At 29.5% G+C, this 14010-nt stretch overlaps 1 protein-coding gene across 1 annotated transcript in view; it reads left to right on the forward strand.

Annotated features, from left to right (window-relative positions):
- Window positions 1–5618: 5618 nt before the first annotated feature.
- Window positions 5619–14010, forward strand: part of Cpr56F (Cuticular protein 56F) — a 35397-nt gene continuing 27005 nt past the window's right edge. The window contains exon 1 of the mRNA XM_065510925.1: window positions 5619–5672. Within this exon, the coding sequence (XP_065366997.1) occupies window positions 5619–5672 (54 nt within the window). The remainder of the gene's footprint in view (window positions 5673–14010) is intronic.

The following is a 14010-nucleotide window of genomic DNA, read 5'->3' on the forward strand; positions in this document are numbered from 1 at the left end:
TTTTGTTACAATTTTAATGGTACCATGATGACTATGATGATCATGATCATACTAACCATTATATCTAAGCGCCTTTTAAAATAAATGATACGAAAGTGTGGTAAATTGAATTAAATTAAATTGTTGATATTTAAAAAATATAATTTGTAGTAATTGTTAATAAAATATATTTATTTTAATATAAAATCAAGTAAGAGAGCTATATTCGGCTATGCCGAATCTTATATATCCTTCACCAAATTATACTTCAAAATTCAAATTTTGAATATTTTTAGGTAAACAAAATTTATGTTTTTTTTCCAGTTGTTTTTTCATTTTTTTGAAAAATTTTTTTTCGATTGTTATTTAAAATTTTTTTTTTTTAAATTTAAAATTTTTTTTTGATTTTGCAATTTTTTTTTTTGTGAAAAAAAAAAATTCGGGTTAAAATTTTTTTTTTCCGATTTTGACCCATTGTAGGTCCATCTTACTATGGTCTTATATACGTCGTTGCAAATGTCTTTGAAATATCTATCATTAGATATCCATATTGTCTATATTAATGTCTTAGTAATCCAGATATAGGTTAAAAATAGGTCAAAAATCGAGGTTGTCTTGGTTTTTTCCTCATATCTCAGCAATTTGTGGACCGATTTTGCTGATTTTAAATAGCAAAATTCTCGAAAGCATGTCTGACAGAATTATTGAAGATTTGGATCCCGAAGGTATCTGGGGTCTTCAGAAAATTGATTTCAACAGACAGACAGACGGACATGGCTTTAATCGACTCCGCTATCTATAAGGATCCAGAATATATATACTTTATAGGGTCGGAAATGAAAAATGTAGAAATTACAAACGGAATGTCAAACTTATATATACCCTTCTCACGAAGGTGAAGGGTATAAAAACTCAATCGAAAAAATTACTCGAAAGCGTCACTCATACGATTTTCAACTTTACGTAGCCCCCAAATAACTTACATACATGATTCATACATCATTATATCGGGAGATGTTCCTGCTCGGTTGCTATTTAAAATCGAATGTTTGCGAGCAACAGGATCCATCCACAAGCAGGGACATTGGTTACCATACGAATTGAAGCCTAGAGTCCCTTGAATGACGATTTTGCATGTCCGAAATGATGTTTGAAGGCTATAAATGAAAATCATTTTTGCGCGAAATCATTACTTGTGATGGATCCATTACGATAACCCGAAGCGAAAGAGATCGTAGGAGAAACCCGGCCGATCAGGTGAATCCGCACCAAAGCCAAATATCCGTGGCGCTAAAGTATTGCTATGTATTTGGTGGCACCAAAATTAACCTATCTGTTATGAGCTTCTGAAATCTGGCCAGACCATCAGAGCGAACCTATACCGATTGCAACTGATTCGTTTGAAGCGATCTTTTGCCGAAAAACTTCCAGAATATGAGGCCAGACTTGAAACCGTAACATTGTATCCCATCATGAAAACACTCGGCCACATATTGCAATACCTTTTAAAAACTATTTATAATGAAGTGGTTGGGAAGGTTCACCTCCCCCTATAGACCAGACCTTGCCCAGTCCAACTATTATTTGTTTCGATCGATGCACAATGCTCTCTCTGCAATACGCTTCACCTTAGAACAGAGTATCCGAAATTGACTTGATTCGCTAGGGCTAGATTCACTATCAGCCCAATTATGAATAACAAATTCGGCGGGAGTTTGTTCCCCGGGAGTTTTTTTCCCAATGAATTTGAATAGGAAAAATGAGAAAAGAGAAAAAACTCCCGGGGATTTTTTGTTCATAATTGGGCTGAATATTTATTTTTAAAAGAATTAAAAACTTTTAGGGCAGATTTTCTAATCTGCTCAATTTAAAAAAAATTTTATTTTGTTATTTTTTTTATGTTTAAAAATTTTCTTAGCAAATTTACAAAATATCATCATTTTTAAATGTTAAAATGTTTCGTGTTTTTTTTTCTCAACTTTTCAGTTCTTCTTTAATAACTCATCTAAAAGTTAACTTTAATTACTTAATTTCATCGCAAAACTACAAAATGACTTTTTCAAAAATATTTTCCGATTTGAGGCTTTTTTTTTTGGTGAAGAATTCCTAACATATAAATCATACAATACAAAAAGAAAACAACCAAAACAACAGCACGAAATAAAATATGTATGTTACAACAACTTAAAATGTAATCTTTAAGATAAAAATGTTTGTTAAGTTGGATGGTTGGTTGATTGGTGGGTAATCTCTTTAGACATCAAACAAACTTGTCAATTGCAGAACGCATCTAACATTTGGGCTACAATCTTCGCAAGTAGAGATGAGTTTACAGACAACGCAGCCAGCCAGCTTTCAATATAAATAAAATAAAAATGATTTTTAAAGAAAACGAAACGAAAATATCTTATTTTTTTTTTGAAAACATAGTTAAAATGCCTTTAAATGCTGTAATAGTAAGTGAAGGTTAAAAAGCACGCAAAAATGTATTCATTAATAAAAGATACATACAGTCAGGCTTTTTAGCAAACTTGTGCTATAAAAAATTGTTCTATAATTTTAGTTTATTTCGCAGATGCTTTGAGGTTGGTATTTTATGGAATATTTTTATGTCTAACATGAGTGAATAGTTGGTAATATGGATGAATTACAATTGATGTTTTGTGTTAATTTTTTGCTTAATAAATTTTAAACGTTTAGACTTTAAGCCTTAAACTGTATAAATCTATTTTCAGTTTCATTTCATTAAATGTCTCAAGTATGTGGTTGAACGTTTATATTTAATATTTATGACATTTTTAGTGCTTTTTGGTTTATAAAAATAATTTTTTTTATAATTAGTCAAAAAACGGATGATATTAAAGCAAGAAATCAAGCCAAAGACGAGCAGCAAATTTAAAGATTGCAATTAGAGATTGTCTGTTGAAGTACGATCAGCAAGAAAAAAAAAACGATCACCTTGCTCTTCATCTAAATTAGTTTTTGTATGTAAATAATGAACATTTATGCTGTTCAAACATACAAAGATTGTTCTTGATGTAATCGTTAAAATTGAATGCAAGGTTACAACAAATTATGGATTTCAAATACAAAAAAAAAAAATCATTTAAAATTTATGTATTGAGTTGTTTCAGTTTTTGTTTCAGACATTCTAGAGTAAGTTTTTTTTACTTGAAATTCTTTGTTTTACGAGTTATTCAAAAATTAATTTTAATAATTTAAGAAACCAAGTAACAGAGTTCTATATTCAGTTCTTAAATATTACAGCTTATACTGCGATTTTAGGGAACATAAGATCAATTTGTGATTACTACTTTTTATTATAAAAAACTCAATATCCTTAAATCGTTAATAACTATGTAAATACTGTGATTTTAGAGAAAATAAGCTAAATCTCATATTTTATACCAAAAATCGATTTTTAATATAAACAGGTAAGAGTGCTATATTCGGCTGTGCCGAATCTTATATACCCTTCACCAAATTATACTTTAAAATAAATTTTTTTAAATATTTTTAGGTAAACAAAATTTAATTTTTTTTTTAATTGTTTTTCAAAAATTTTTTTTTTTTTAAATTGTTTTTTAATTTTTTTTAAAAAAAAGTTTTTTCCAATTTTAAAAATTTTTTTTTTTTTTTGGAAAAAAATTTTTTGATGAAAAAAAAATTCGGGTTAAAAAATATTTTTTTCCGATTTTGACCCATTGTAGATCCAACTTACTATAGCCTTATCTAAATCGTTGCAATGGACTTTGAAATATCTATCATTAGATAACCACATTGTCTATATTAATGACTTAGTAATCCAGATATAGATCAAAAATAGGTCAAAAATCAGGGTTGTCCCGGTTTTTTGCTCATATCTCCGTTATTTATGGACGGATTTTGCTGATTTTAAATAGCAAACTTGTCGAAAGCATGTCTGACAGAATTATTGAAGATTTGGATCCCGAAGATATCTGGGGTCTTCAGAAAATTGATTTCAACAGACAGACAGACGAACATGGCTTAACCGACTCCGCTATCTATAAGGATCCAGAATATATATACTTTATAGGGTCGGAAATGAAAACTGTAGAAATTACAAACGGAATGACAAACTTATATATACCCTTCTCACGAAGGTGAAGGGTATAAAAACAATCGTTAATATATCCTTAAATATTGCGAATTTAGGAGAAATAAGCTCAATCACTCATATTTCATACCAAAAATCGATTTAGTGAAAATAAGATCAATCTGCGATCACTAATCGTTAATAACTTTGTAAATACTGCGCTTTTAGAGAAAATAGCTCAATCACTCCAGTTGTTTTTTTAATTTTTTGGAATTTTTTTTTTAAATTTTTTGGTGAAAAAAAAAATTCGGGTTTCCGATTTTATCCATTGTAGGTCCAACTATGGTCTTATATACGTTGTTGCAAAAGTCTTTGAAATATCTATCATTAGATATCCATATTGTCTTTGTCTATATTAATGACTTAGTAATCCAGATATTGGTCAAAAATCGAGGTTGTCCTGGTTTTTCCTTATATCTCAGTCCTGGTTTTTTCCTCATATTTGTGGTCCAATTTTCTCGATTTTAAATAGCAACCGAGCCTGAAGAATTCCGAAGATATTGATGTATGAATCGTAAGTTGGGGGTTTCGGAAAGTTGATTTCAACCGACAGACAGACGGACATGGCTTTTTTTATTATTATATTGTGGAAATTACAAACGGAATGACAAACTTATATATTCCAAATATCCTAAATCGTTCATAACTTTGTAAATACTGTGATTTTATGGAAAATGAACTCAATTTGTGATCGCTCATATTTTATATCAAAAATCGAATTTTTAGTATAAAAACCTAAAATATCTTAAATCGTTAATAACTTTTTTAATACTAACATTTTAGAGTAAATAAGCTCAATTTCTAAAATCGTTAATAACTCTGTAAATACTGCGACTTTATGAAAAATAAGCACAATCCATGATCAATCCGAGTCATATAACCGAATATCAGATCGATCATTTTGTGATAAGCAGGATGAGGAGAGGGTCACTGCAGAATGTGATCAACAGAATTAGTGGGTAGTGATCCCCACCTGATGATAGCTGAAGTCCGACTAAAGTTAAAAGCTGTAGAACGTAAACCAGACCTCTGCAGAGGAAGATTTGACCTTCAAAAATTAAATAACCATGAGGTCTCTGTTCAGTTTTCTAACGCTTTGAGGATCAGAGTAGATCTTCTATCAACTTTTCTCCTCTCTATAGATTCGCCCGTTAGCTATTTACTGATGTTAGTTCTTCGAGTTTCTCCAACCCTGTTCTTATTTATTTGCAAATAAAATATCTAAATTTGTACTGCATACTTTAGGGGGCTTTTTTTATTACAGTTGACTGGACTCAAAAAAATAAGTTCCGAGTTCTACCCGGAATTTTTTATTTTTTTCTTTACAAACCATTTGCTGAAAATTTCGAATCGAATAAAAAAAAATCAGATGTAAATCATTGAATGAAACAGATGAAAGTGATAGGATATGCTAAAAAAACAATAAGCCATAGATTTCCAAAAATACATGGCAAAACAATAGAATCCAGGAAGTAAGCTAAAACCAAAGTAAATAATGCTAAAACATCATAATATAAACAAAATGAACAATGTAAATACCAAGAGGAAACCCGGCAAGTTAAACGTAGTAGAGAAAGTAAGCGGAAGTGGGCTGATAATTTAGCCAGAGATGCCCAAATAGCCAGTGAAATGGGTCGATCCAAAGACCCATAACGTATCATGATGAGATTTCCGACTATAGCCAACACACTACACAACCTCTGAGGAATGATCAGGGTGAATTGATATATGCCAAAGATCAAACAGCTAGAGTTGTAGAAGAATTATAACTCTCAACTGTTTGTCGATCAATCCTACAAAATCTACAAAAATATGTTATTGCGACCCATAAATAATGTAAACATCGTAACACCGTCATCTAGAGAAATAACGGTTGTAATTAAGCGTCTGAAAATCGGTAAATCTGCAGGACCTGATGGAATACCTCCTGAGATTCTGAAAGCAGACATCAGCCTAACTACAACGTTACTAAAACCCTTAATTTCGAGTTTCTGTTTAAATGAGAAAATTCCTGACGATTTAAGAGAATCAAATTTCCAAAAAAAAGGGAAGAGTGCTGTAGGGGAATAACTTTTTTTAAACAAGCCAAACAAAATCATAGCTCATATGCTACATATTTCAACCATCATTGAACCGCATCTAAGACGAGAACAAGCGGGTCTTTAGGCCAAGGAAGTCAAGTATTGATCACATCAATTACTTGAGGGTAATTGTTGAAAATGGAGCTCACTACTTTACTTAGTGTTTAGTGTTGCAATGTATCAAACGTGCTTTTGATATATTACAACACAATAAGATCTGGGAAACTCTAAAAGCAAAGGAGTTCCCTAGAAGATAATTAAGCTAATTAAGGAGCTTTACAACAGCGCACAGTGGTATGAGAATAAAAAAAGAGGGAAATAAATCTGTAACTTCTAAACCCTTACGCCGATTTGAATGAAATTTCACATGCGCAAAGAGGAAGTGTAGTCGAGTTTAAGTTTTGAATGTGGACCTCATGAACACACCAGGAGCAGGACCAGGGGTTCCCAAAGTATGACACCTCGGGTATGTTCAATTTTTAAAATGATCCTATTTCTTCGTTTGTGTTCCGATTTAAAAAAAAATTACACATACAGAATCTCCTCGTCGTAGCTATCAATTATCTCTTATAGCTTAGGAGATATTCGCATTTGAAAATTAAATTTTCAACATTTTTACCCACCCTACAACAGTTTTTTGGTGAACGCGATTCCAAGTATTCTCCGATTTTATCCATTTTTCTTTTATAGGATTAACAATAGATGTATATATCAAATGAAGAAAGAAGTGTTTAAAAATGATGACTGAGTCCAAAGTTACATGCATTTGAATATAAAAAAATTAAAAAAATCGATTTTTCGCAATTTTTTTTGGGAAAAAAGTACTTTTATTCTTTTTAAGTTATCTAAAAAAATTTCTAAGACAATGTATAATGAGTTTACACTTTTTGAAAAGCTAACTTTACGATAAATATTTTAAATGAAAAAAACAATTTTACTTTTTGATACCGAGGGGACCAGATCCATTCAAAAAATGCCAATTTTTTATGTAAAATTCAAATTTAGGGCAAAAATTCTCAAATCGCATACTCGATATCAAAATATGGTAACCGATTTTAGATGGCCCAATAAGTTTTTTATTATTTTGTAAAGGGTTCCGATAACCCCGCCCCTATTATGGATATTATAGCCAAAAAACGAAAAATCCCATTTTTGAGAATTTTCAAGATTTTTTTGGGAATTGCGGGATATTTGATTACAAATTTCAAAATTTGTTTTTATTTTTCCATTTTAAATAGAAAAATCTACATAACTGTGAAATTTCATTAAAAAATATTCATAAATAAAAATTGTATTTCAATTTGCAAAATTCAATAAAAAGCATTTTTTGTCATATTTTTCAAAAAAGTATTCCATGAATTTTTTAATAGTCAAAAGTTGTATACATTTTTGAAAAGTAGACAAAATCCTCTATCCATTGATATATAACATGTCTACCTTATGTTTTTTACGTGTCAAATAAATTAGGGAAAACTAAACAACTCGCTGAGAATTTACCTAACATAGAAATTCATAAAAAAGCATGTTGCCTACATAATAACATTTTTATGAATGTAAATAACAGTGCTAGGTAAATTCTCAGCGAGTTGTTAAGTTTTCCCTAATTTATTTGACACGTAAAAAACATAAGGTAGACATGTTATACATCAATCAAATTTTTTATTCTCATAACCTGTGCAGCGCCTATTGTTCTATACTTCATGAGGACTCATCGAACATAATCATTAAAGTTAACGTCGGAGTTCGTCAATGCTGTGTTGTGGGGCCTCCACGATTGGTTAGATGATATCGACTATGCAGATGACGTCTGTCTTCTATTCCACCGACTATCTAGCATACAATTCAAGATCCAAGCATTGGCAGCTAAAGTTGGCTTACAAATTAATATCAACAAAACCAAATCAATGCGCATAAATTCATCATGCTACACGAACTTTCAGGTTTCGGGGCAACCCATTGCTGATGTTGAAAGAATTTGCTTTCTGGGGAGTATAGTTTCAAAAAATGGGGACATCAAAAAAGATATTCAGATAATACTTTGTAAGGCAAGACAAGCTTATGGTACGCTCAACATATTCTGGAGATCGCAAAATATCTCAACTCACAGCAAAGTCAAGGTTTTTACAGCATGATTGGTAATGCAGTAGTCGGTAATGCAGTGACTAAAAATATATTACAAAACGTCAAGATTCAGCCAATTTTCTGTATGTTGTTGATTTTAAATCCATTAATTTGACTAGTGGAACAGAAAAGTTAGACAGACGTGCGAGTATTATATATAACAGTGTCTTCTTTTCAATAATGTATACAATTTTTAAGAATTAAAAAACTTTAATGCTCTCCCTTTCTAATAATAACAATATTTTCCCATTAACATTAAACCCAACTTAATAATTTCAAATATTGTATATAACAAAATTTATAACGGTAGCCTATTTATTTGTTTTGTTAACATTAAAATTCGATTAAATAATAAAATTCGTTGAAAATCATAAAATTCCTTTATTCACAATTTACTATGATATATTTCAAACTATTAAAAAGGTTTTTAATGTTAGTTTCTTTTATTTTTAATAACTACCCGCAAATAACCACAATATTTATATATTTTTATGAAAGCAATCATCATATCATCTATACTATAATAGTAATGATAATAAAACATTATTTTTCATTTAAAAATTAAATGAATTTATAGAAAATATTTTTATATTTATGCTGCGTTTGTTACCTTCATATTGATCGTTTAATAGAAGGCAAATCGTAATATTAGCTTTTTTTTAAAAAAAATAATGAGTTTGAAGTTTCTTTGAAAACAAAAACTATGTCAATGAAATAACAGAAAAAAATATGGGCTGGTAATAAATTTGAAAATAATGAAAAGAATTGAACTGGGTTAAATTTAGTGATCATTTTGATGGATAGATTTATATTCAAGATAAATGTTAATGAAAATAATTTAATTCTAGGTCCAATAAGCATTTTTTGCTGGAATTCAAGTTGAAGACAAGTGTAATTCCAGCCTTGAATCCAGTGTCCAGCAATTGAAATTATATTAAACATTATTCCGAAGGGATTAGGTGAAATCATGGATCTATATTGCCCCTTTTTCAAAACCAAAAAAAAAAAACTTAGCAACAGACAGTATTTGTGGAAAATTTCAGCCATCTAGCTTCTTTCGTTTGGGCTCTATCGTGTTTTCAACAGACAGACACACGGACGGACATTGCTAAATCGTCATAGAATCTTATAAGGACTCAGGCTATATATGTTTTTTGGTTCTACAACCAATATTTTGATATCGCAATGATAAAATTAACATCTTTTTTGATGGTGGTTAAAAAAATCACTCTAAAAACAAACTCAAATTTCAAATAAACAAAAGATTTAAAACTCAAACATTATTGCGATTGCAAAAACAAACAATGAAACCAAAAAAACATCATTAAAATTTATAATATCTAACAAATTTGTTATGCAGGTATTAATATATTTTACATTACAAAAATTCAAAACAAAATTTTGATTAAAACCCAACAATTTCATTAGTCGTTAATATAAAAAATACTTTCATTAAACCATAAACAAAAGACTTTAAATAAAAACCTTTTTATAAACAAAACAAAAATGTTAAGTATTGAATTTAAATTTTCTATTGTTTTAAACAAAAATAAAGACAAATACAATAAAATTGCAATAGAAGTTTAAACAAATTCTCATAATATTCAAAAAACAAAAACCAAAAAAAAAAATCTAAAACAGGGGCCACCTGTTAGCAGACAATATGCGTGCAGCAAGTTGCAATAACAGTTGCCAAGATTTGTTTCTAATTAAACGCATAACAAATGTTGTTTTTGCTGCCAAAAGCTGGTGCGGCATTGTTGCTAAGTATATAAAATTATGTTGCACAAGAAGGCAAAAAAACAAAAATTCAATTAAATTTTGTAGACATACTCCAAATGACATTCTTTACGTTGTTGTTTTTGTTGTTTATATTTTGAGTTATTTGTTGTATGCTCAAGAAGAAGCTTTTCAAAATATTTTTTTTGAAAATCAAAAAAAAATCTAACGACTTGTTGTAGTAGTCAGAATGTCTATTGGAAATGATTGTTAAAAATTTAATTTTTTATTTTATTTTGCTTTTATTAACCTCCGGCTTATGAAGCTTATAAACATTTTATACGCCTTAAGGCTTTAAATACTTGTTGTACTCACTCACTTGTAAACTGAAAAAGTAATTGTAAGATTTTGTTGTGATTCTTTTTTTTTTCTAATTCTAAAAATGCATTTATGGCTACTGTTGTAAGTTAACTTTTAAAAAAACATAAATTACTTGAAAAAATAACAAACCCAATTGGAAATTTGTGACTGACATATTTGCACGTGACTAATTAAAAACAGGTTTTAGAGAAATAGATACGAAATTAGAATATATTTCGGTTAAAATATTGTTACGTTTTTACCATTTAAAAATGGTGGTTTACCTATTTCCGGATTCTTTTAAAACAAATAAAAGGAATATACTGACTCATTGACAATTCGCGCCATCTTCCAGAAGTCTCATGAATAATCTAAAGGAAAAACTTGAATGTTCTATTTCCACTATGATCACCTAGAGCTTTTAAAGCTGTTCCATAGTCAGTTAACTCTTAACTATGATTTTTGAGGTATGACCTTCTTGTCGCAATCGAGCGATATGTTATTCTAAACAGAATATAATAACAGATAAGGGGGATAGGAAAAGAACATGAAAATTGTACAAGAAACAAGTAAGAGAGCTATATTCGGCTCTGCCGAATCTTATATACCCTTCACCAAATAAATTATACTTCAAAATACAAATTTTAAATATTTTTAGGTAAACAAAATTTATTTTTTTTTTCCAAAGTTGTTTTTTTTTTGTAAATTTTTTTCAATTTGTTATTTTAAAATCGACTTAGAATCACTTTCTGAGTCGATTAAACGATGTCCGTCGTTTTAATTTTTGTGCTATTATTATAAATACTAGACATCATGTTATACTTTTCTTGAGTTTCATCAAAATCGGACTAAAAATATATAACATTTCGCTATTTTTCCATGAGAAATTCCAAATATTGAAAAATTTGACCTTTGACCTTCTCGATTTAAGGGTTGACGTTTTCCGATTTTAGTAAAACTTTCAGACTATATTTAAAATTACATGGACTATAATATTCTGAATAGCTTTTACTTAAAAATTGTAACAGTAAGCAAATTCGGCTCATTCGCCAAAATATGGCCAAAAACTTAGTTTTTCTCGAAAATCGCAAAATTTAAATCGAAGGTACAGAACAACTATAGGAGGTATTGACATAATTTTTTCACATTTTTATTCCCTATTATGTTGACAATAAATCCCCAAGTGATGATCAAAAAATTCTGAAATTTGTTTAACAAAATTTTTAAAAATTTGAAAATGGAGATTCGAAACGGCCGTTAAATAAAATATTTTTTTTGGTTATACCTGCGAATAGGTTAACGGTATCCAACGAAGACAAAAACTCATATACAAGTAAATATGTATATATTTTAAGTAAAAATAAGCTCTTATTTTAATATTTCTCAAAATATGTTTATTTTGTTCCTACGTTTCTTGTTCTAGTGGCCTGAGACACGTTAATGGCCTGGCGATTTTTCAATAACTTTAACATTTTTTAACCAATTTTTGTGTTTTATATCTTATTAGAACGACAATTACGTACACATATCGATTCTTTTAAATTAAATTGCAAAAGTAATTATTTAATAGCAAAATTTTTACAAAAACTGAAAAAATTAAATTTTTTCCACTTGTAAATGCACCACAAAACTAAATCGCAAGTCGGCACGGGTTGCAATCATGATAGAAAGACAAAATTTCATATTTAACTATAGTTGTATATATATAAAAAAAATTAGAGGGTATGCGTTCCGAAATTCCAAAAAAAAAAATTTTTGGGACACTCTAATGTCCATGTAAACTTTGTGCGCGAGTTCAGGTCGCAATTTTGAAGATATTTCTATGAAATTTGGTACATATTATTTGTTCGGCCTAAGGACGAAGCCTATTGAAACTGGCTGAAAACGGTAAATTATTTCACCAAGTCCCCATACAAATATCCTCCCGAAATTGGACTTTATCGGTCATAAATGTTTAATTTATATATGTATCTCCACAAATTCCGCTCTAAATAAGTTTTATATACACAAAATTCATGTCACCAAATTTTGTTACGATCGGTCTATAATTAGTCATAGCTCCCATACAGACCCGCTTCCGAAAATTACTTTAACGTGCTTAAATCACTTAAAAATGTTGGTATATACACAAAATTCAACATAAATAACTTTCATAAGACATAAATCACACGACCTAATTTTATGGTGATCGGTCCATAATTGGTCATAGCTCCCATATAAGGCCCACTTCCAAAAATCATTTAAAAATATAAATTATTGAAATTTAAAAAGAAAAATATTTTTACTCATTTACTTGGTGTAGGGTATAATATGGTCGGGCTTGACCGACCATACTTTCTTACTTGTTTTTTTTTTAAATTTAAAATTTGTATTTGGAAATTTAAAAAAAAATTGTATTTTACTTTTATTTTTTGTGAAAAAATAAATCGGGTTAAAAAATATTTTTTCCGATTTTGGCCCAGGTCCAACTTACTATGGTCTATCATTAGATATCCATATTGTCTATATTAATGACTTAGTAATCCAGATATAGGATAAAAATCGAGGTTGTCCTGGTTTTTTCCTCATATCTCAGCCATTTGTGGACCGATTTTGCTGATTTTAAATAGGAAACTTCTCGAAAGCATGTCTGACAGAATTATAGAATATTTGGATCCCGAAGATATCTGGGGTCTTCAGAAAATTGATTTCAACAGACATACGGACATTGCTTAATCGACTCCGCTATCATAAATACATGATTAATACATCAATATATCCGCTAAAGACCCGGTTCGGTTGCTATTTAAAATCGAAAAAAATCGGCCACACAAATGGCTGAGATACACTAATACCCCGGTTTGCGTCGCAAATTGGGCCTGCAGAAACGAGACGAAAAACTAAGCACGATTTTCCATACATTTGTATTGATTTTCATTTAATTGGTTTCTAGATTCATAATTTTTTGCTGAAAAAATAGATTTTTCAATACAAACATTTTCATATTAAAAAAACTGAAACAAAACGACTTAAACTGAAACAAAAACGAAGCAAATCGAAGCACTAACGACGCAACTTCGAAGCCATGCAACGCGAACTGGAACAAAATCGACACAACTTCGAAATCACAGAAATTTTAAAAGACGCAACTCGAAACGGACGGACAACGAAGCGACGCAAACCGGGGTATTAGTGTATAAGGAACAGGACAACATCGATTTTTGACCTATTTTTGATCTACATATATCTGGAATACAAAGTCATTAATATAGACAATATGGATATCTAATGATAGATATTTAAAAGTCCTTTGCAATGACGTATATAACGCCATAGTAAGTCGGACCTATAATGGGTCAAAATCGGGAAAAATATTTTTGAAGCCGAATTTTTTTTCAATAAACAATTAAAAAATATTTTTTTTTAAAAAATTGAAAAAAAAAATAATTTTGAAAAAAATTAAAAATTAAATTTTGAAAAAAAAAATGTTGCACTAAAAAAATTATAAATTTAAATTAAAAGAAAATGTTGAAAACTATTTTTTTTTTTAAATTTTGTTTAAGTAAAAATATTTTAAATAATATAAGACCAAATTCCCTATTGGGATGCCAAATCAAAACGACATATATGAATGAACATAAGTATGTATGGATG

Source organism: Calliphora vicina, chromosome 5 (assembly GCF_958450345.1).
Source record: "Calliphora vicina chromosome 5, idCalVici1.1, whole genome shotgun sequence".
Classification (NCBI taxonomy): domain Eukaryota; kingdom Metazoa; phylum Arthropoda; class Insecta; order Diptera; family Calliphoridae; genus Calliphora; species Calliphora vicina.